Source organism: Dreissena polymorpha, chromosome 1, assembly GCF_020536995.1.
Source record: "Dreissena polymorpha isolate Duluth1 chromosome 1, UMN_Dpol_1.0, whole genome shotgun sequence".
NCBI lineage: Eukaryota > Metazoa > Mollusca > Bivalvia > Myida > Dreissenidae > Dreissena > Dreissena polymorpha.
The window spans coordinates 83,804,308-83,828,934 of NC_068355.1; the positions used below are offsets into that span (position 1 = coordinate 83,804,308).

Below are 24,627 nucleotides of genomic sequence, written 5' to 3' on the forward strand. Positions count from 1 at the left end.
CGTAATTATTAAATTCTAAACAAACAGCAAAACAAAACAAAAAATATCTGGGGGGTGAATTGTCCAGGGAGCAGGGGTGAATTATCTAGGGGGTGAATTGTCTCCTGGGGGTGAATTTTCTCCCTTCCATGTTTTGTACACAATGTCAAAATTTATTACTTTAACTTAACATAGTTATCAAATAAGCTTTAGGTAGCACCTATTATGATATATGTATTTAGTCTATTAGGAAAATCAGTTTAAATTTAGGAAGTCGAATCGATGAGGGTGGAAGCGACTTGGGAGCGAAAAAGACAAGAGGAAGGAAGCGCTTCAGTACGAAACGACCGCATATTGTCTAAACCACGAAAAAATGTTGCATTGTAGAAAATAATTGATTCAAAATGAATAAATTACAATAAGCACTTGATATCTATAAAACTACAATTAAAGGAAAATTGTATTATGCTAACAGTGGTCTGATGAGCAATTGGTCACTTTCTTCAGATGGAATTTGGTTTTCTGGTTTACGTTTCGATGTCATTTTATGTATAAGGTTAAGAAACACTAATAGTTGTTATTGTTTTCCGGTCTCACAACAAAAAAAGGTCATGAAAATCGGTAATTGAACAAATCATTATTCGGGTAAATTGTTTCGGATGTCTCTTTCATTAAATTGTTTACCACAAGATTCCTGTCAATAATACCCGCAAGGGGAGTAAGACAGTATAGATAGATAGATTCACATGTTACTTAAAAAAAGAGTTAATTATAAGTTAAAAATTTGACATCCACTTGCCAAGATATTATCATAGAATAACATAACAATAAATTATTTATTTTTCTTGGGTTGCATATTTTAAAATTATTAAATTAAAACTAGTCAAGTCGCCTCAAAATTCAACTTAAAATGGCCTTGATTTCAATCGGTCAAACAGATGTCTCCATCAAACTTGCCCATACAGTTTGGTACATGCATGTATGTCTCAATAGGGGTACGGACATTAGCCCTCTCGGACATTAGCCCCTAGGACAGTAGTCCCTAGGACATAAGCCCCTAGGACATTATCCCCTTCAAAAAAGTGAACGCTCGGACATTAGCCCTCAAGTGTTTTAAAACGTTCATAACTTTTTTTAAAGTAAGTACTTTTATTCCATTTGTTTAATTTCTTATGTAAATACATACAATTTATATGTTGAAGTCTCATACATATATTTTTCAATATATAGCTTGTACCACACACTTAAATTTTAGTGTTTTTTTAACAATTTCTTTACTATTTTACTATTACTATTGTTGGTTTATTAATTAACTATGAAGTATTTTTTCACTTTGAAAGATGTTCATATTTTTGTTTCTTCTTTAACTACAAGATACAATGAAAATTGCATATTGAAAGTAAAACATGGTTTTATATACATACACTAAGTGCTCTGTTTGTTACTAAACATCTTATAATGTCATCTTGATATTTATATCATTTTCTACCTTTTAATTGCATTTCATTTAAAAAAAGATAATATTAAATGCCTAAAAAATGAATTTAAAAATAGGTAAGAGCTTACGTCCTCAGGTGCTTTTGTCCTTAGGGGCAAATGTCCTAGGGGGCTTATGTCCTAGGGGGCTTTTGTCCTAGGGGCTATTGTCCTAGGCGCTTATGTCCGAGAGGGCTAATGTCCTACACTCGTCTCAATAAGGTCCAATGCTTTCAGATACCAAGGCACTTTATGTTTTCTTGGCTTCTTTGGTCCCTGTTCTCAATCATTTTTAGCTCACCTGAGCATCTTCGTGCTCATGGTGAGCTTTTGTGATCGCCTTTTGTACATTGTACGTTGTGCGGCGTCAACATTTGCCTTGTTAACTCTCTAGAGGCCACATTTATTGTCCAATCTTCATGAAGTTTGGTCAGAAGATTGGTCTCAATGATATCTTGGATGAGTTCGAAAATGATTACGTTTGCTTGAAAAACATGGCTGCCAAGGGGCGGGGCATTTTTCCTTATATGGCTATATATGGCTATAGTAAAATCTTGTTAACACTGTAGAGGCCACATTTATTGTCTGATCTTCATGAAACTTGGTCAGAAGATTTATCCCAATAATATCTTGGAAGAGTGCGAAAATGATGCCAGTTGGTTGAAAAACATGGCCGCCAGGGGGCGGGGTATTTTTCCTTATATGGCTTCAGTAAAACCTTGTTAACACTAGAGGCCACATTTATTTTCCGATCTTCATGAAACTTGCTCAGAAGATTTGTCCCAATAATATCTTAGATGAGTTCAAAAATGGTAACCTTTGCTTGAAAAACATGGCTGCCAAAGGGAAGGGCATTTTTCCTTATATGGCTATAGTAAAATCTTGTTAACACTCTAGAGGCAACATTTATTGTCCAATCTTCATGAAACATGGTCAGAAGATTCATCCCAATAATATCTTGGACGAGTTCGAAAATGATGCTGGTTGGTTGAAAAACATGGCCGCCAGGGGGCTGGGCATTTTTCCTTATATGGCTAAAGTAAAACCTTGTTAACACGCTAGAGGCCACATTTATTTTCCGATCTTCATGAAACTTGGTCAGAAGATTTGTCCCAATGATATCTTGGATGAGTTCGAAAATTGTTTTGGTTTCTTTAAAAACATGGCCACCAGGGGGCGGGGCATTTTTCCTTATAAGGCTATATATGGCTTTTGTAAAACCTTGTTAACACTCTAGAGGCCACATTTATTTCCAATCTTCATGAAATATGGTCAGAAGATTTGTCTTATTGGTATCTTGGATGAGTTCGAAAATGATTACGTTTGCTTGAAAAACATGGCTGCTAAGGGGCGGGGCATTTTTCCTTATATGGCTATAGTATAATCTTGTTAACACTCTAGAGGCCACATTTACTGTCTGATCTTCATGAAACTCAGTCAGAAGATTCATCCCAATAATATATTGGAAGAGGTAAAAAATGATGCCGGTTGGTTGAAAAACATGGCCACCACGGGGGCGGGGTATTTTTCCTTATATGCTGTTGTAAAACCTTGTTAACACTATAGAGTTCACATTTATTTGCCGATCATTATGAAACTTGGTCAGAAGATTTGTCCCAATGATATCTTGGATGAGTTCGAAAATGGTTTTGGTTGCTTTAAAAACATGGCCACCAGGGGCGGGGCATTTTTCCTTATATGGCTATAGTAAAACCTTGTTAACACTCTCGAGGCCACATTCATTGTCCAATCTTCATGAAATTTGGTCAGAAGATTGTTCTCAATGATATCTTGGATGAGTTCCAAAATAATTATGTTTGCTTTAAAACATGGCTTCCAAGGGGCATGGCATTTTTCCTGATATGGCTATAGTAAAATCTTGTTAACACTCTAGTGGCCACATTTACTGTCCGATCTTCATGAAGCTTGGTCAGAAGATTCATCCCAATAATATCTTGGAACAGTTCAAAAATGATGCCGGTTGGTTGAAAAACATGGCTGCCAGGGGGTGGGGCATTTTTCCTTATATGGCTATAGTAAAACCTTGTTAACACTCTAGAGGCCACATTTATTTTTCGATCTTGATGAAACTCGGTCAGAAGATTTGTCCCAAAAATATCTTGTTATCTCGAGTGAGCAACTTTGGGCCTTTCAGGCCCTCTTGTTTCTAGATGACCTCAGCTAGTAAGCTCCCTCCCCCAATGAAGCCTGTTTGCATCGAACAAATCAGGCCTTTGCCCATTTACCTTCAAAGTGGCAATCAAAGAAAATATCTGAGACACTGGCGGTTCAAAACAGGGGGTTTAAACCAATCTTTTTGGCAATTAATTAGTTATGAGAGATGAAATAGCGTCGGGAGAATTAATTGGTTGTGATTTATTTCATATTTTACTCTACGCATGGGTCAATACTGTGAATTATAAGAGAAAATGATATTTGTACATCCTATGTCTCGAATGTCACATAAAAAGACAACAGATTTGTGGATGGTTTTCTTCCATAACTTTTTCTGGACGTCTACAATCTTTAAACAAAAAAACGAGGATAGCACATACACCAAAGAGCCAAAAGGGCATATGCATTTAAAAGAAATATAAATATAAAGTGGCTTACCTGGTGAAAATATCTGCTACTCCTTCAAGAAAAAATCATTAAAATGATACTATCTTGGAAGTATGTTCCAACTTACCTCACTTAAACCCAGTTAGCTCCAGTGTAGGCATGCCCCCACCCCCCTGCATGGAAAAGGCAGTTTAATTGGCCAAAAATAGACATTGAATCAGTGCTGTATCATAAATAATTGATAAATATCTGGCGCTCGTGACAAATTGTTTTTTTAGATCATTTTGCTTTTAATTTAAAGCAAAAGCAGAAGACAACAAAAAGTGATAATACAACTGCTAGAGAAATTGTTGGTACAATGCCTTAAGACCTTGGAGACATATATCTCCCCAAAAAAAGAATGAATTATGAACCTGTCTGCCTTTACAAACAAAGTAGTCGTCATTAAATCAAATGGTAAATTGTTGTCTGTTTTGTATTTATAATATAACAGATTGCTGACTGATGGCCACCTTCATACGACAGTGCAGACCATGCTGGTCATGTTGCAAGAAGATGCAGGAGAGCTCTCATTGGTGCAGACAGCTTGTAAGACCTAGACCAGTTTACTGCTTTCAGCAGTGGAAACATGCCAGTGTGCTACATAGAGGAAATACTACACCGTGCAGTACACTAACAAGCTCCTTAAGTGTGTTAAATAGAGCCAATACTGCATGGTACAATACACTACCTACATCCGCCAGTGTGCTACATGGAGACAATTCTGCAAAGGCCAGTACCCTACTTACCTCCTTTATTGTGCTTTACGGAGGCAATAGATCACGATACAGTACACTACCTTCTTCCTTTGCAGAAATGACTCTGAAGAATAAGCTGTTTAGTGATTATGTACAGCATTTAGTCCAGGAATATGAAGAACTCTGTAAACAGAAATCTGAACGTCAGTTGTTCAAATCAGAGGCAAACCGGTTATACCAGCTTGAAAAGCTCGTGGACTGTTATGAACTGATCCTGGCCAAGTATGGGGAGCTGGAGGGGCTATTGGAAATGGTGAAAGGTACATCCAAATGGTTTTGTTTGCAGTTTTGTTCCCCAACTATGCGAAGCGGCCTTGGCCCCCTCATTTTGTGAAAAAATGAATCGCACATTTTTCAAAATTGTGAAAAAAAAGTCAAAAAGTTTTCGAAATTTTGAAAAAATTAGTCAAAGACTTATTAAAATTTGAGACAAAACGGCAATTATTTAAGAAGGAAAAAAAGCCTAGATTTATAAAATACACTGTACATAGGGGTTTATATGTAATGAAAAAATGTGTTTGTATAATAAAATTAAAACTTATGTTATGATTGAAATATACAAGTAATTTGACTAGTTCCTTGTACTCATGATGTTTTATTGCAACAATATGTATTTCTGTATGACTGTTGTCATCAGCTCACCCTTCTATAGAATAGTGCATGATTGCAGATGAAGGCTTAAAAGACATGGCCACTGAAGAAGTTGACACCTGCAAGCAACTCATCCAGCAATATGAAAATGATGTAAGATACACTGGATCTTATATGCTCTGTTTATGAAAATGACCACCAAAATATACCAGTATTATTGGCTTGAATTTTCAAATAAACAAAATTATTTACTTATTAGATTAGCATCAAATGTTAAATAAGGCATCTTAATGCAATTCACAATTTGAGTTGTATTCAAGTTTTTGATTTTCTGTCATGGTTTCAAAGTTCTTATGAAATCTTGATGAAACACAATTGTTCAATGGTTGTATGGAAAAAGTTTTGAATTTTTCAACTAATGCTGGAAGTGTGTGTGGATTATGATTGATATTTTTGTATTTCATGCCACTAGAAATTTGGTCATAAAAATGATATGTTGGGCATAATAATTTGTTGGGATCTTAAATTCAAGGATAGGTCAACCGATGACATCAACACAGTATTTTATTTATCTACTACACAACTTTAAAAAAAATGTTTTTTCTCCAAATCACACCAAAAAGTCAAGAGCTTTCTTAACGATAAATATGAACAGTTTTACTTGAGGATGAATAGTCTGTGACAGTTAAAACAGACTTGAAGCTTTGGAATTTGTTTCACATACAGTGATTATAATATGGTTGGTGTGTCCTTTCATCTTTTCCTGTTTGAGGCAGATTTTACTGTTTCACCATTCACCATTCATTTTCTATGAAACCCTATAATCTAACCTTCATTATACCTTGACCAAATTTTCACATTTGAGTTACAGGTAAAGTAGATTTCATTTGACTTATCAGCAAGCCTGCTCGATACATATTTTTGATTATGAGATTGTAGGCTTGCCAGATAAACAGACTTTGGGAAATTTACGTAGTTAACCGTTTTTATGTTTGCTGTTCAGCTGGTAGGGTTGTTTAGTCCATAGTTAACTGTTCTATCTTTGCTATTCAGCTGATTGGGGGTGAGTCCATAGTTAACTGTTCTATGTTTGCAGTTCAGCTGGTAGAGTTGGTGAGTCCATAGTTAACTGTTCTATGTTTGCAGTTCAGCTGGTAGGGTTGATGAGTCTATAGTTAACTGTTCTATCTTTGCTATTCAGCTGATTGGGGGTGAGTGCATAGTTAACTGTTCTATGTTTGCAGTTCAGCTGGTAGGGTTGGTGAGTCCATAGTTAACTGTTCTATGTTTGCAGTTCAGCAGGTAAGGTTGGTGAGTCCATAGTTAACTGTTCTATGTGTTTGTTCAGCTGGTAGGGTTGGTTAGTCCAGATACCCGAGGTCCGTACGATGACTATGATGTGTTCCTGGAGGTGGAGTGTGGGGCCGGCGGAAAGGAGTCCATGCTGTTTGCACAAGAGATCCTTGATATGTACGAGCGATACGCACAACTTCGGGGCTGGGAATTCACAGCGCAAAACATAGAAAAAACAGGTTTGCAAAATGAATACAATACTAACTCTATGTAGTGTTTGTTCCAAGGCCATGTTCTTTGACTTTAATTTTGAAGGTTTAATGGTGGTGTTTGCAGATGCATTGAGCTTTGATGTAGTATTGTTAGTATCATGGCAAATATACATGATTTGATACCAGATGTTGTTTCATTCAATATTTATCCCCCCCCCCCCTTTGAAAAAGAGGGGGTATATTGTTTTGCTGGATTTCAGTCTGTCTGTCGGTCTGTCTGTCGTTCTGTCTGTCGGTAGACCAGTTTGTTTCTGATAAAATAACTTGTCAACAAATTGACTGATTGGCTTGACACTTTACACGTGCATTGGCCTTGAACCCCTATTGAAATTTGAATCAGTAGTTCAACAGTCAAGGTCACTGTGACATTAAGTTTTTAAATGATTTCTTTAGTATGTTATCAAAGGATTGAGTTATGGGTGTCAAGGCCCTGTTTTGGGGCCTAAATAACAAATTTCATGGATGAGTTAAATAAGTCATGCTATACAATGGCAATGAGTGTGAAAACTTTTTTATCACATGCTTTAAAAAAGATCAAAGAAAATTCATATTTACCTAAACAACTTGATAAAACAGTAAATGTATTCATAGTGCTTGATGCCACTTGACATTTCAATGTCATTTCAGAAAATAACATAACACAATTGGTCTGTAAATGAAAAAAAGAACCAATGAAAATACTCAAGAGCTTACCGGTAATTACATACATTTCAGGTAAAAATATGTTGATGTATATATTGTAAAGAAAACTAGGTGTAGTGTGCGATAAAATAAAAGTTATTAACGATCACAACTATACCGGTCATGTTGGAATTACAGAGGGAATACGTGGCATCCGGAAGGCGTGTGTAGGTGTGAGTGGGCAGGGCGTGTACAGACTGCTGAAGTATGAGGGGGGCGTCCACAGGGTGAAGCGTGTGCCAGCCACAGAGACTGCTGGTCGCATCCACACCAGCACTATCACAGTGGCCATCCTGCAGCAACCTTCAGAGGTACGCTGTGCTGGAACCGAATTTTGTAGGCCTTTGCAAACAGTTTGGATCCAGATGAGAAGCCACAGAACATGGCGTCTCATCAGGATCCAAACTGTTTGCTATTCTGATAGTTCAGATTAAATTCAATTTTGTGCAATTGCTTTAAAGTTGTGCAGTACAGTGCGTTAACATGCATGCGTGTGAATTTTCAAAGCGATGGCGACCGGTTTGACATAGTGGTATGAAAATAAACAATCTTTCCCAAAAAGTGGGCATGTGGCTTGCAAGCTTTTGTCCCTGCCATCGACATATATGGCATTGAAGGGAGTATTCTCGAAAACAGGTCATCTTGTTACCAAGACTGCCAACCCCATTAGCCACAAGCTAGTGGACAAATTAATTTTCTTTATCAAATGAACACTGTTGTTTTGTGCATGTTCTGCATATAAATGTATGTTGGCTGATTTGTTTGAACTGTGAGATAGTGTTGTAGTAGTTTAGCAATTATTTAAAAACATTTTTATATTAAGTTAATTTTAGTTTAGACAAAAAAATTGAACATTTTGCAGTTCTTATAACTTAGATTTGTTTCCTGTAACGCAGGAATAAACAAAACAATATTAAGCATATATTTATAAACTTATTTAAATAAATATTATAAAACATTTTAATTAAGAAATTGATAAGTTATCAAGGCAAGCAATCTCAAATTACTTTCATTTCTATAGAGTACGAGCGGTATGACTTGTTAAACACATACATGTTTACTACTTAAGGTTTTTGGTAAACCGGTTACGGCAAAAGGTTCACTGTTTATTTTTTTTGTAACCTCTTGCATCCCTAGTAAAAAGGTCCCAATAAAGCTTTGACTATATTTGCAGATAGATTTGGAGCTGAAGCCAAGTGACCTGGAGATCACAGCATGCAAGTCCAGTGGTCCGGGTGGCCAGCATGTGAACACAACAGATAGCGCTGTTAGGATCAAGCACATCCCTACAGGTGGGCATCTCATATACACCCCGCACATACATCATTCTCTATTCTAGCAGTGTTTTATTAGTTACACAATTACTAACTGAGGGTGTATGGGATATACACCCTCAGTAATTTCATACCATAAAAGAGCTAAGCTTGAGTATGGTATTCAATTACTGAGGGTGCATGCATATCCCCTACACCATCAGTTACTAACAGTGTAACAATTTTATCTCAACCGACTACTTGATTACTCTGTCTGTAGGGAAATAACTCGGGGTCAAGGGAAAATACTCCATGGGCACGTGACCGCTCTAAGCCAATCTGATTAGGTAATTTTTGTAGGAGGTAAGATATTGAAACTTAAACTGCCATACTCAGAAATGTTTTTATCGGTTCTAGGATAAGTGCCCCCCCGGAGAACTGCCCCCCCCAAAGATTTTTCACTGGGCGGAGAACTGCCCCCTCACTTTTTTTTATAGGGCGGAGAACTGCCCCCCTGCTGATTAATAAGGGGCGGAGAACTGCCCCCCTGTCAGAATTGATGACCCGGAGAAGTGCCCCCTAATTAAAGAAATTTCGCAGCGATATATAAAGCGAGTATTATAATGACAATAACGCCAGTAACTTTCTTGCTATTATGTATGGAAATTGAGTGAAATTTCAAAAGTAATATAAAGTTGTACAAGTAATAAAAGTTATAAAACGGCAAAAATACCTGCCTCGGCCTGGACGTCGCCATCTTGATAATCACGTGATTTTCGTCAATGTGAACAAAGAAAAACAAATAACATTTTGCTAATAAAAAGTTTTCGCGGCAGAATTATTTGATATTTTCCCCGTAATAAAAACAAAAAATTAGCATGCAATTTAATCCATCCTTATGCAAGCTGAAAACAATAATTTATTTGTTTGTTTTCGCCAATTACGGATTTGGACGGTTCAATATAATAAACCCGTATGCGGCTTTATTCAAAGCTAACAAGTTCTTAACAATTAAGGTCGGTCCGGTCTACCAATTAAAAGATTAAAAGATCGCTAACGGTAACAAGTTCTCTGTCTGCCTAATTAGCTGCTAATTAAAGCAACTGTTACCGATTTTGTTTGATTGGCATGTCGACATGATCTGCTCAAAATGCAAACTGTTGCCGTAATATGTATAAAATGCAACGTAGACTTTCGATTATCAGAACAGAACAGAACAGAATATTTTATTTTAGCTTAAGCATACAGCTCATCGCCATAAACATACATATGCAATAACAGCATGCGTGACAATTATATACAAAACATACATCCTTTTGAGGAAAGATCAATTTAAAAAGTAATGACATACAACATGTTTTAGTGAGAATGTCACATGGATGGGGTTAATACAAAGTGATCATGTAATGTTAACACGAAATTTAATAATTGTTACAAATACAACATTATTCTAAGCTTAATGTCTTTGTGGAAGATATATCATTTATACTACACATATAGCACATCTTCTCGTAGCTTAAAGCATTTTAAACAAAAAATGGCAAGTTTTCTTAACACTATTTTGTTTGAACAATTAAGTAGTTCGATAAACTTGAACATACTAGGTCGTGATCTGTAATACTTTGGAATTAATGTATTCCTAATATCGGCATAATAAGGACATTTAATAACAAAGTGATATTCATCCTCGATATCATTGAGGTTGCATAAAACACATTTGCGTTGATCTCTGACAATGTTCTGGTGTCTACCCGTTTCAATTAATAATTTGTGAGACGACAAACGTAATTTAGCAATAATATTCCTATGTTTTTTATTTTCAACAATATCAAGATACGCAGATCTTTCGAATATTGGTTTCAATTCTTTATATAAAATCATTGAACTAGATGATGTGACACTTGTATTCCAGTTAGTGATATACTGGTCTCGTAATCTGGTTTTAAGTAGCGGTATTAATTGATTAGAGTTCACAGATTCGGGGAATAGCCATACATCGTTAAAACCGGTTTGGTTTAGAATATTCCTTACTTTCGATGACCAATTGTTTGTGTTATTTTTGCGTTCAATTTCTAATCTCTGTGATAATAAAATGTGTTTAAGAATACAATTACCCTCTTTAACAGTATATAATTTCAAAAAGTATTTCACGATCCTGACATATCTGTCTAAATACAAGGGGAATCGACCAACTTCGGCATATAGCGATAATGAGTTTGTTGACATCTTAACATTCAATATTCTTTTACAAAATTTACGATGGACGCGCTCTATGTTTTCCGCTTTCATAAATCCCCATACCTCACAGTTATAGTTTAAAATTGATGATACATATGCGTTAAATAAATTTAACATGATATGTATAGGTACGTTCATGTCTTTTGTGAGAGTGAACAAAGAATGCATCGCTTTTAAAGCTTTGCCATACAATGTATTTGTTGCGGACGCAAAAGATCCACCGCTTGACATGACAATTCCAAGGTAATTAAAATTGTTAACAATTTCTATTTCTTGACCTTTATATGTCCATATTAATGTTTTACTAATTGTGCCACCTTTTCGGAATACCATGACCTTTGTTTTTTCAATGTTTACCGTTAAATTCCACTTATCGCAGTAGGTTTCTAAATTGTTTAATGATTCTTGAAGACCCTCCGGTGTTTCAGAAAATAAAGCCGCGTCGTCAGCGAATAATAATAGATATATCGATATTTGATCTAGGGTAATTCCGGCGTTTAATCCATTTTGCAAACCGAATTCGATGTCGTTAATAAAGAGGGAAAACAATATGGGCGAGGTTATCTCCCCCTGAAATAAGCCGACGTTACTATTAAATACGTCTGATAATTTACCCATGTGTTTAACCTGTAATTTCACTTCATCGTACATGGATCGAATAAGTGTTAATAGTTTACCGTCGATGCCCACATTAATCATCTTACTCCATAATTGGCCGCGATTGATGACGTCATATGCTTTCCGGTAGTCAATATAACAACAGTATAGCTTACCTTTATTCTGAAACTGTTTTTCTATAAGTGCATTAAGAATAAATATTGCATCGACCGTGCTACAGTTTGGTTTAAAGCCGAATTGTGCATCCGTTAGAATGTCATTCGTTTCTGCCCATTGTTTAAGCCGTTCATTTAATATGCTTGTAAACAATTTCGCAAAACAACTTATTAAAGTAATTCCCCGATAGTTATTTGGATCTGATATGTCCCCACGTTTATGAATTGGTATTATAATACCAGATGACCAGCTGCGCGGAAAACGCTTTTTATCAAGTATGTAGTTAAACAATATTTCTAACGGCCTGACGATTACATCGATTGTTTCAGTAAAATATTCATATATAATATTGTCATGCGCATGAGCTTTATTGTTTTTCAACCGTTTGGTTGCCCTTATAATTTCTTCTGTCGATATAGGATTATCGAGTTCGGGGTAGGAGGGTTCTGTGTTTAACCTATTGTCAAATTCATGTAAAAAAGTATCGGAATCAAACGAGTTTATATTTAGGTCACCTTCGTCCGCTAATTTACTGAAATAATCGTGGAATTCGATTAACGGTATCGTATTTGCGTTTTGTGATGTAGTTTTACGTTTAAATAATTTCCAAAACTCACGGGGTGATTTCCTTCTCATAGTGTTCATATGCTTGCTTAGATCAGTGTTGTACTTTAATTTAGTTTTTCTACAAGTATACTTATAATCCTTTTTCGATGCAATCATTTGTTCTCGTGTACGCTCGTTTTTGTTAAGATTAAACTCGTATATAGCTCTGGTACATTGAGATTGTTTGGTTTTACATTCTTCGTTAAACCACTTTTGTTTATTTTTATCATTATCTATAAACCCTTTACTTTCAAGATTTATATTGCGCTTAAAATACTTTTCTCCTTTAGAATTTAAGTAGTTCGAAAATTCTCCCACTAGGATATCCGGATCAGAGTTTGAATCAATTTGTGATAATAACATGTGTTCCAGATTATGTACATCGCACGAAACATCACGAAGAAAGTCGCATTTGTTCTCGGGTTTCCATTTAAAATAAACAATCGGATTAATATTACTAGTTGAAACAGCGTTATTCGTGCGGAGAGCAAATGTCAGCGGCGCATGGTTCGAGAATTCCGTGAAATCGTTAACGGTAAAATCTAAAATGTCCGTAAAATTGGTGTGCGCAGTTAATAAATAATCAACTAAGCTTTCACCATTATGTGTATAGCACGTTATTTTACCTATATTTTGATCGTTATGTAAACGTCCGTTCACGATACGAATATTAGTCGCTTTACAAATATCTAACAGGTTGTCTCCAAATCGATTCGTAGTAAGGTCACAAGTTGAGCGTGGGATTAAGGTTTCAATATCTGGGACAGTATCAAAATCGGTATCGCTTATATACCTATCATTTTCGATGTAATCGGCTTTATTTCCCGTTCGCGAGTTTGTGTCTCCAGTTAAAAATACCTTTCCTTTGGTTTGATAAAAATTAATATCTAATTCAATAGTTTCAAAAATATCATAAGTATACAAAGAGTGGACAGGGGAATTTTCAGGTGCAATATATATAACACATAAATATACATCTGATTCAATATTAAAAAACATTTTATCTAATTTAAGCCAAACAATGCAATCAATGTCATTTTTTACTAATGTAACACCTTTACGAATATAGTCTTTAATGTAAATCACAATACCACCACTCGAGCGCTTCGCTCTACGGTGTTGTAATCGTCTGTATGAGTGAATAGGCTTACTATAGCCTTTTAGGTCTAAGGTAGAGTCTTTATTTGTCCAAGTTTCAGTAAGACATATAATATCGTGACAGTTAAGAAAAGATGAAAACTTACTATCAGAGCATTTAAACGCTGTTAGTCCTTCCACATTCCATGTGACAATTTTAATGACACCCTCACTAACGTCCTATTCTTTATACACTTGCTTGTTTATATACAGTTTGTCAATCCTGAGATACGCCTCCTTACCCTCGGATCTTGCCTTTTTCATGATGGGTACTAGCCTTCGTCGGGCCTCCATAACTTCCTGTGGATATTGCTCGGATATTCCGAAAGGGGTACCTTTTAGTTCCCTTGACTCCCTGCGAACCCTCTCCTTGTCCGGGTAGTATGCGAATTTCGCAACAATTGGCCGCACTTTATTTGGCTGGTATCGGCCTATCCGATGTGCCCTGTGCAACTTGATTTCGGTTTGGGCGTTTTGCACGTGAAGCTTTGTTTCGATGAATTCCAAGATTTTTTTGTCGCACTGTTCTTCTTGCTCCTCAGGTATCTTGAAAAACAACAAATTGTCCCGCATACTCCTGCACTTGAGGTCCGTTATTTCAGCCTGTAATTTATGTTCGTGCTGGATCACTGAATTCTCGCGACTTTGCAAGTTACTCGTGGATTTTAGAGTTGAGTCGAATTCACTCTGTTTTTTTGTTATGTTTTCTATCATGTTCCCACTGAAATCACACGATTATCACTATAACCATTGCATCAATTATGTATGTATGCATGATTGTAACTGTGAATGTATGTATGCATGTAATGTGTGTATTTATGTATGTATGTATGAATGTATGTTTTGAACGTTTATGTAAGCATGTATTTATTTTTTAAATGTATGTCTGAATGTATGTATGTATGATTGTAACTGTGAATGTATGTCTGCATGTAATGTGTGTATTTATGTATGTTATTTTGTATGTCACATGAACATGAATTAACTAAACAACATAAATAAATTGCTTATAAATTCAACTTCACTTCACTTTTTTCTTCAAGTCGGCTAAATTATTGCCTTTGCCTTGCCTATTAATTTACTTTTTTATATGTCAATTTACGTTTTTTTCCATGGGTCAGTACTATCTTTATACTGTGAATTAATTCCGATGTAACTTTTCCTCCATAAGTACCGAGTTGCACGTCTATATTTAGTTGCAACACATTGCCAGTATTAACACGCACGCGTTTCCTGTGTGGATCTCGACTATGTTTCGCGCTCTTATTAAAACACGACTTTTACAAGGCATTCATGTATAGTGAGTGGTGCAGATGCGTACCAAGGGCATTAAACAGTATTATCATATGCCTCTAGACAATTTGTGTTATTCAGTTCGATAAATGGTAATATACTTGCAATGAAATTAAATTGTTACCGGATAAAATGTGTACGGCGATAACGTAAAATTACCCGTAAGTATTGTTTTCACTACGTAACTAATAACTAATATGACACCGGGGGGGCAGTTCTCCGCCCCTACAGATTTGATGGGGGGGCAGATATCCGCCTACTAAATTCTGACAGGGGGGCAGTTCTCCGCCCCTACCGATTTGATGGGGGGGCACCTCTCCGCCACCTTTAAAATAAGGGGGCAGTTCTCCGGGGGGCAGTTCTCCGGGGGGGCGCTTCTCCGGATACCGTTTTTATCTACCTTGATGAATTGGCTGACAAAGCTAAGGGGCAAGTCAGTCATAAATAGATTATTATAAGCTCAGCTTAGTAGAAAGTTGTAAGTTTTTGTCAGACCAGAGCTTGTTATTGCAGGTATTGTTGCCAGGTATAAGATATAAGCTTGTTTTTTCCATTTATTGTTGCCAAGTGTCAGACATAACCTTGTTATTGTAGTTATTGTTTTCAAGTGTAAGAGATTAGATTGTTATTGCAGTTAGCGTTGCAAAGTGTCTGGCATTATACACTTGTTATCACTGATATTGTTGCAAAGTCAGATATTACCTTGTTATTGCAGATAATTGTTGCGAAGTGTCAGATAGGAGTTGTTATTTCTGATATTATTGCCAAGTGTCAGAAATTATCTTTGTATTGCAGATATTGTTGCAAAGTGTCAGACATTATGAAATTGTTATTGCAGGTATTGTTTCAATGTGTCACACATTACATTGTTATCACAAATACTGTTGCCAAGTGTCAAATTGGAGCTTGTTATTGAAGATATAATTGCCAAGTGTCAGATAAAAGCATGTTATTACCATTATTGCTACCAAGTGGTAGATAAGAGCTTGTTATTGCTGAGTGTTAGAATTACCTTGTTATTGCAGATGCTGTTGTCAAGTGTCAGAAATTACTTTGTTATTGCAGATATTGTTGCAAAGTGTCAGAAATAACCTTATTTTTGCAGATATAAATGTGTAGGTCGAATAAGAGCTTGTTATTGCAGGTATTGTTGCTATGTGTCAGAGAGAAGCTTGTTTTTGCAGATATTGTTGCCAAGTGTCAGAAAATTCCTTGTTATTACAGAAATTGTTACCAAGTGTCAGAAAGTACCTTGTTATTGCAGATATTGTGGCAGTGTCAGAAATAACCTTCTTATTGCAGATACTATTGCAGTGTTAGAAAGGAACTAGTTATTTAAAATATTGATGCCAAGTGTCAGATAGGAGCTTGTTATTGCAGATTTTGTTGCCAAGTGTCAGACAGAAGCTTGATATTGCAGATATTGTAGCCAGTTTCAGAAATAACTTCATTATTGCAGATATTGTTGTCAAGTGTCAGATATTACCTTGTTATTGCTGAGCTCATGGCAACAGATAAGATTTCAGATTGATTAGTTCTCACTACAAGCTTTTTGTAACAAATAGTTTTTACTCAAAATTATTTGTCATTAAGTTGCTGACAATTTTGATAAAAAATACACCTTATATTTCTTAATGAGATGAGCTCTTTTTGGGGAGGACATTAATTATTCTCAGAAATTATTTTTCCAACCAATTAAGTGGTTATCAATTCACATTGTAAATTATTGTTTGTAACTATTTATACATGTTTATTGACAGATCGTGGATAATAAGTTATTTTGTTTCAAAGGTCTATTTTCAAACCCTCTCAATCAACCCGATAGAAATATTTTGTATGCCCCCGGATCGAATGATTGGGGGCATATTGGTTTTGGCAACTCTGTCATTCTGTCCCAAAACTTTAACCTTGGTTAAAGTTTGATAACTTTTGCAATATTGAAGATAGCAACTTAATATTTGGAATGCATGTGTATCTCATGGAGCTGCACATTTTGAGTGGTGAAAAGTCAAGGTCAAGATCATCCTTTATGATAAAAGATCTTTGTATTTTTATTCCCCCAGTAGGATTGCATATAGCAGTTGTACTTCCGTCAGTATGTCAGTCTGTCCGTCCGTCCAAAAACTTTAATGGCCATAACTTTTTCATAATTGATCATATCAACTTGATATTTTGCATACATGTGCATCTCATGGAGCTGCACATTTTAAGTGGTGAAAGGTGAAGGTGAAGGTCATCCTTCAAGGTCAAATGTCAAATATAAATATATGACGTCTGTCCGAAAACTTTAACATTTGCCATAACTTTTTCAATATTCAAGATAGCAACTTGATATTTGGCATGCATGTGTATCTCATGGAGCTGAACATTTTGAGTGGTGAAATGTGAAGGTCATCCTTTAAGGTCAAAGGTCAAATATATGGCATCTTTCCGTCCATCCAAAAACTTTAACTTTCGCCATAACTTTTTTACCTGAAGGGTGGCATATAGTTTTTGAACTGTCCGTTTGTCAGTCTGTCTGTTCGTCCGTAAGTCCGTCCGTCCATCCGTCCGTCCTAAAACTTTAACATTGCCCATAACTTTTGCAATATTGAAGATAGCAACTTGATATTTGGCATGCATGTGTATCTCATAGAGCTGCATATTTTGAGTGGTGAAAGGTTAAGGTGAAGGTCATCCTTCAAGGTGAAAGGTCAAGGTCAAAGGTCAAATTTTGCAATATTGAAGATAGTTACTTGATATTTGGCATGCATGTGTATCTCATGGAGCTGCACATTTTGAGTTGTGAAAGGTCAAGGTCATCCAGCAAGGTCAAAGGTCAAATTTTGCAATATTGAAGATAGCAACTTGATATTTGGCATTCATGCGTATCTCATAGAGCTGCACATTTTGAATGGTGAAAGGTCAAGGTCATCCTTCAAGGTCAAATTCAAAGGTCAAATTTTGCAATATTGAAGATATCAACTCGATATTTGGCATGCATGTGTATCACATAGAGCTGCACATTTTGAGTGGTGAAAGGTCAAAGTCAAGGTCATCATCCTTCAAGGTCATGGTCAAAGGTCAAAAGTTTGCAATATTGAAGATAGCAACTTGATATTTGGCATGCATGTGTATCTCATGGAGCTGCACATTTTGAGTGGTGAAAGGTCAAGGTCATCCTTTAAGGTCAAGGACAAAGGTCAGATTTTGCAATATTAAAGATAACAACTCCATATTTGGCATGCATGCGTATCTCATGGAGCTGCACATTTTGAGTGGTGAAAGGTCAAGGTCATCCTTCAAGGTCAAAGGTAAAATATATGGCTTCAAAGCGGCACAGTAGGGCGCATTGTGTTTCACGAACACAGCTCTTGTTCTTTCCTAAAACTTTAATCTTTCTTAAAGTTTGGTCATAACTTTTTGAATATTGAAGATAGCAACTTGATATTTGGCATACATGTGTATCTCATGAAGCTGCACATTTTTAGTGGTGAAAGGTCAAGGTCATCATTTAAGGTCAAAAGTCAAAAAAATACAATCCAAGGGAAGTAATAAGCTTTAAAAGGGAGATAGTTTCTAAACCTGCCAAATGATATATTGACATTTTATTTCAAAGCGGAGCAATAGGGGGCATTGTGTTTCTGACAAACACATCTCTTGTTATATGATGTTATTTGTTTTTCAGACACAGAATTACCACGGTGTTTTGGACCAAATGTCTCATAAGCTGTAACCACATGCGCTTTTAAATCTGAGAGTGTACTCTTAACTAACCTCTTTTCTTGACTGTTCTGGTTGCAGATATTGCAAAGTGTCAGATAGGAGCTTGTTATTGCATATATGGTTGCAAAGTTTCATATAGGAGCTAGTTATTGCAAATATTGTTGCAAAGTGTCAGATAGGAGCTTGTTATTGCAGTTATTGTTGTCAAGTGTTTGACAGCAGCTTGTTATTGCAGATATTGTTGCCAAGTGTTTGACAGGAGCTTGTAATTCCAAGTGTTGTTGTCAAGTGTAAGACAGGAGCTTGTTATTGCAGATATTTCTGTCAAGTGTTTGACAGGAGCTTGTTATTGCCGCTGTTGTTTTCAAGTGTAATACAGGAGCATGTTATTGCAGGTATTGTTGTCAAGTGTAAGACAGGAGCTTGTTATTGCAGATATAAGACAGTAGCTTGTTATTGCAGATATTGTTGCCAAGTGTAAGACATGAGCTTGTTATTGCAGGTATTACTCTCAAGTGTCAGACAGGAGCTTGTTATCACCGCCAATTTTTTTTGATGGGATATAGAAATTGGTCCTGTCTGTCCATCTTTGCATCTTTTTCGTCTTTCTGTCCGAAACTTTGTCCAGAGCATAACTCTACATCTACTGAAGGGATTTACTTGAAACTTGAAATATAAACAGATGGCAAGTAGGCGAAGTGCAGTGACTAAGAACCATAACTCTACCTACCTTAGTTTTTGAATTATCTCACTTTATTTAATTTCAAAGTAAATTTTTGTCCGGAGCATTACTCTAAATCTACTTGAAACTTGAAATATAAACAGATGGCAAGTAGGGGAAGTGCAGTGGCCAAGAACCATAACTCTATCTACCTTAGTTTTTGAATTATCTCCCCTTTTATATAACTTTAAAGTAAATTTTTGTCCGGAGCATAACTCTAAATAAACTAAAGGGATTTACTTGAAACTTCAAATATATACAGATGGCAACTAGGTGAAGTGCAGTGACCAAGAATCACAACTCTATATACCTTAGTTTTTGAATTATCTCCCCTTTTATATAATTTTAAAGTTAATTTTTGTCCGAAGCATAACTCTAAATCTACTTAAGGGATTTACTTGAAACTTGAATTATAAACAGATGGCAAGTATGAGAAGTGCAGTGACTAATAACCATAACTCTATCTACCTTAGTTTTTGAATTATATCACTTTATTTAATAAGTTATTTTTTCCCGGAGCATAATTCTAAATCTACTGAAGGGATTTACTTGAAACTTTAAATATAAACAGATGTAAAGTCGGAGAAGTGCAGTGACTAAGAACCATAACTCTATCTACCTTAGTTTTTGAATTATCTCCCTTTATTTAATTTTAAAGTAAATTTTTGTCCCGAGTATAACTCAAAATCTATTGAAGGGATTTACTTGAAACTAGAAATATAAACAGATGGCAACTAGGAGAAGTGCAGTGAACATGAACCATGACTCTTTCCACCATAGTTTTTGAATTATCTCCCTTTATTTTTTTAAAATATTATTTATTTATATTTTATTTATTTATAATTTTAAAGTATATTTAACCTAATTTTATAGTAAATAATTTAGATTTTCATTTTTTTTAACACAACTATTATATATGAAATATATATAGTGGAGCTATCCTACTCGCCCCAGCGTCGGCGTTAGCGTTCCCGTTAGTGTTAGCGTGCAAATGTTAAAGTTTGCCTACCACCCCAAATATTTTCATTGTCCCTTGACATATTGCTTTAATATTTTGCATACTTCTTTACCAACATGACCCCAACCTATAAACAAGAGCAGACAACTGTATCAAGCATTTTGTAAAAATTATGGCCCTTTTTTCACTAACAATATGCATATTATTGATTAATCTATGTTAAAGTTTGCATACCACCTCTAATATTTTCATTGTCCCTTGACATATTGCTTTCATATTTTGCAAACTTCTTAACCAACATGACCCCAATCTATAAACAAGAGCAGACAACTGTATCAAGCATTTTGTAAGAATTATGGCCCTTTTTTTACTTAGAATATGCATATTATTGATAAATCTATGTTAAAGTTTGCGTACCACCTCAAATATTTTTAATGTCCCTTGACATATTGCTTTCATATTTTGCAAACTTCTTTACCAACATGACCCCAGCCTATAAACAAGAGCATACAACTGTTTCAAGCATTTTGTAAGAATTATGGCCCTTTTTCACTTAGAATATGCATATTATTGATGAATCTATGTTAAAGTTTGCGTACCTGTTCAAATATTTTCAATGTCCCTTGACATATTGCTTTCATATTTTGCAAACTTCTTTACCAACATGACCCCAATCTATAAACAAGAGCAGACAACTGTATCAAGCATTTTGTAAGAATTATGGCCCTTTTCCATTTACAATATGCATATTACTTTAGTTACATTGCCATTACTTCTTTATTTATGATCAGATTTTATCAATACTTTGACAAAACAACACTTACCTGAATACCACAATGGATTCCACCCAAACAATACCCCACGCCCCAACCCAGAATCCCTGCCCCCCCCCTCCCCCCCAATTTTTTTTCCTTTTTATATTTTTGAAAGATCATCTAATAAATGACCACACCCCACATTATACCCCCCTCTCAACCCCCCCCCCCCCCAAAAAAAAAAAATATAAAAAAATAAATATTTTTTTCCTTTTTTATTTATTTACTTTATTTTTGAAAGACCATCCAAACTTCCCACCCAAGCTATTGCTATCAAACTTGAAATAAAATCTATTTAGTTTGTTTTATGTCTTTACAAATGTTCAATAGATTTGGGAAAATAAACCTGAACTATAACCTTGACCTTTTTGAATAATTAAATAATATTATATTATAATTTGAACAATTACCCCATGATGGCTTACGTTATACTGTCAAGCACTCGAATAGTCGAGCGCGCTGTCCTCTGACAGCTCTTGTTTATATCTCCCTGTATCTGATTTTGCAATAATATTTTAATTTGAACACTGAAGTATTCACTGTAAAATGAATAGATGAGTTTAAGGAAAAATACAGTGATTAAGAACAGTAACTGTTTATAGTCTTCTTTTTTAATTTACTCCCTTTCTTTCATTTCCATATATTTTTTCTCTACAGCATAACTTCAACACTCTATAACTAATTGATCCTTGAAATATAAAAAGATGACACAGGTGCCATGTCTTACAAATATTATTCTACTCTCTAAAACAAAAGTTGTCATACAGGCAAACACATTTCGGCGGAAGATTTGGCACTACTATGACAAGCTCTTGTTTTTGCAGGTATTGGTGTCAAGTGTAATGGAGCTTGTTATTGCAGATATTGTTGTCAAGTGAAGACAGAACCTTGTTATTGTAGATATTTTTGTCATGTGTAACACAGGAGCTTGTTATTTCAGGTATTAATTCCAAGTGTCAGACAGGAGCTTGTTATTGCAGGTATTGTTGTCAAGTGTTTGACAGAAGCTTGTAATTGCAGGTATTGTTGTCAAGTGTAAGACAGGAGCTTGTTATTGCAGGTATTACTTCCAAGTATCAGACAGGAGTTTGTTATTGCAAGTTTTGTTCTCAAGTGTAATACAGGAGGTTGTTATTGCAGATATTGCTGTCAAGTGTAAGACAGGAGCTTGTTAGTGCATGTATTGCTGTGAAGTGTTAGACAGGAGCTTGTTAGTGCAGATATTGCTTTGAAGTGTTAGACAGGAGCTTGTTAGTGCAGGTATTGCTGTGAAGTGTCAGACAGGAGCTTGTTAGTGCAGGTATTGCTGTGAAGTGTTAGACAGGAGCTTGTTAGTGCAGGTATTACTGTGAAGTGTAAGACAAGAGCTTGTTTGTGCAGGTTATTGTTGCCAAGTTTCAAATATGCGCTTGTTTTTTCCGATATTGTAAGACATTACCTTGTTATTGCATGAATTGTTGCCAGGTGTCAAATAGGAGCATTATATTGATTGAATTGTTGCTCACGGTTTCTTGAATCTTGTTATTTCAGGACTTGTTGTTGAGTGTCAGGCGGACCGTTCTCAGATCAGAAACAAGAAGCTGGCTCTTGCTATGCTGCGGTCAAGGTAATCAAACATGAATCTGGCTCTTGCCATGCTGCGGTCTAGGTAATCAAACATGAATCTGGCTCTTGCTATGCCGCAGTATAGGTAATCAATTAAGTATACAAGAAGCTGGCTCTTGCTATGCTGCGGTCTAGGTAATCAAACATGAATCTCGGCTCTTGCTATGCCGCAGTATAGGTAATCAATCACGTATACATGAAGCTGGCTCTTGCTATGCTGCGGTCTAGGTAATCAAACATGAATCTGGCTCTTGCTATGCTGTGGTCTAGGTAATCAATCAAGTATACAAGAAGCTGGCTCTTGCTATGCTGCGGTCTAGGTAATCAAACATGAATCTGGTTCTTGCTATGCTGCGGTCTAGGTAATCAATCAAGTATACAAGAAGCTGGCTCTTGCTATGTTGCGGTCCAGGTTATCAATCAAGTATACATGAAGCTGGCTCTTGCTATGCTCCGGTCTAGGTAATCAATCAGGTATTATCAGAATGAGTAAGGATCTACCCAGCAATAGTGTTGTTGAATTAAAAAGTACAAAGCACACATAAATGTGTTGCTTTATGCCATTACTATGAATATGCAGAATCACAATGGTTCAATGCATACTCAGTGATCATTTTCCAATAATTCGGAAATTGCTTCCCCATTAAAAGAAACAATTTTACCAAGATTACATTTATACTTTACATGATCATGCATCTGTTTGCTAGTGATTTTCTTTCTCACAAATCAAGGATTTTGTTTGGACAATATACAAGTCATTTTTCAAGAGTGTGTGTTATCTTCATTTTAATACTTTAAAAGTCTTCAATCAACAGTAGGTACTGTATTGCAATAGAAGTTTTTTTAAGTAGAAGTTACATGCAACTTGTGAGTAATGGGGGGGGGGCTTCTAGGGCTGTGTATTTTACTTATTGATGAGCCATACGTTTTAGTCAAGAAAATTCATGGGTTTTTCTTCCTTATATTAAGTGATTAATTCAAAGTGCTTAAGGTCTGCATGGTTATTTGATGCTGTTTTTTTATAGCTTAGCATATCTTTTGTCCAGAATTCTGCAAAGGGAGCTTGCTGCACAGACATCTATTACTACAAGTCAACGGAAAATACAAGTGGGGGATAAAGAGCGGTCAGGAAGGATACGAACATACACATTCAATCATGACACAGTGACTGACCACAGGCTGGGCAAGCAAGTGAAGGGTGTCGCAGACTTCTTGTCCGGAGGCCAGGCCCTTGATGAAATGATTCAAGATTTGCAGACTGAGGCCCAGCTTGAAAGCCTACAAATTAAACTGCAGGAATTTCAAGCTATGAAATCTTCTGAAACATCAAAGAAATTAAAGAAAAGTTGATTTATATCATGTTGATTTACAAGTTATAATTTACACAAATATTTCTTATAACAATGCTAAGATGCAACTCCACTTTTCATGAAATATGTAACACAAATTGGTTTAACAAAGGAGACCCTCTGGATTTGTTATTTAGTAACACAGTGTACTACCAGTACACTAGAGCAAAAACAGGGTCTAACAATCCTATTGTCAGTATTCATGGTCACATTTCTTGTTTTAATTAGTAAATGTTTATCCTGTAGTGTATGTTTAGCATGTAAGTACTACAGATATTAAACTTCTAACATTTTTGTGTGGTCTTTCTGTTTTATGTGATTGACATTCATACATTATACGTTCAATGTGGAATAGTACTTAAGAGTAAGCTGTCTTGGAATATCTCTTTTTTAACCAGGTTTTCCGAAGGAAAAAACTGGTTATTAGATTGGCGAATGCGGGCGGGCTGGCTGGCTGGCGGGCGGGCGGAACAAGCTTGTCCGGGCCATAACTATGTCGTTCATTGTCAGATTTTAAAATCA

At 35.9% G+C, this 24,627-nt stretch overlaps 2 protein-coding genes across 5 annotated transcripts in view; one reads left to right on the forward strand and one right to left on the reverse strand.

The window, feature by feature from the left end:
• LOC127838430 (cleavage and polyadenylation specificity factor subunit 3-like) overlaps nt 1–570 on the reverse strand; it is a 38,890-nt gene extending 38,320 nt beyond the window's left edge. The window contains exon 1 of the mRNA XM_052366209.1: nt 453–570. Within this exon, the coding sequence (XP_052222169.1) occupies nt 453–523 (71 nt within the window). The 5' untranslated portion in view covers nt 524–570. The remainder of the gene's footprint in view (nt 1–452) is intronic.
• LOC127838436 (peptide chain release factor 1-like) lies at nt 116–24,399 on the forward strand. 4 transcript variants are annotated; one of them, XM_052366229.1, is made up of 8 exons: nt 116–315; nt 4,511–5,074; nt 5,485–5,558; nt 6,754–6,937; nt 7,790–7,962; nt 8,826–8,943; nt 22,682–22,757; nt 23,803–24,399. In XM_052366229.1, exons 2-8 carry the CDS (start codon nt 4,522–4,524, stop codon nt 24,104–24,106), a joined length of 1,482 nt encoding a protein of 493 aa, XP_052222189.1. In that variant the 5' UTR covers nt 116–315; nt 4,511–4,521; the 3' UTR covers nt 24,107–24,399. The 4 variants fall into 4 exon arrangements, with proteins under 4 accessions (XP_052222189.1, XP_052222197.1, XP_052222179.1 ...); XM_052366237.1 differs by lacking the exon at nt 116–315 and adding an exon at nt 565–624; XM_052366219.1 differs by lacking the exon at nt 116–315 and adding an exon at nt 572–697.
• The last annotated feature ends 228 nt before the right edge of the window (nt 24,400–24,627 follow it).

Coding starts and splice junctions, on each gene's coding strand:
- LOC127838436 (XM_052366229.1), top strand. CDS start 4,522: ATGGCCACCTTCATACGACAGTGCAGACCATGCTGGTCATGTTGCAAG. Junction 7,963..8,825: donor TCCTGCAGCAACCTTCAGAG/GTACGCTGTGCT, acceptor CTATATTTGCAG/ATAGATTTGGAGCTGAAGCC. Junction 8,944..22,681: donor GATCAAGCACATCCCTACAG/GTGGGCATCTCA, acceptor TTGTTATTTCAG/GACTTGTTGTTGAGTGTCAG.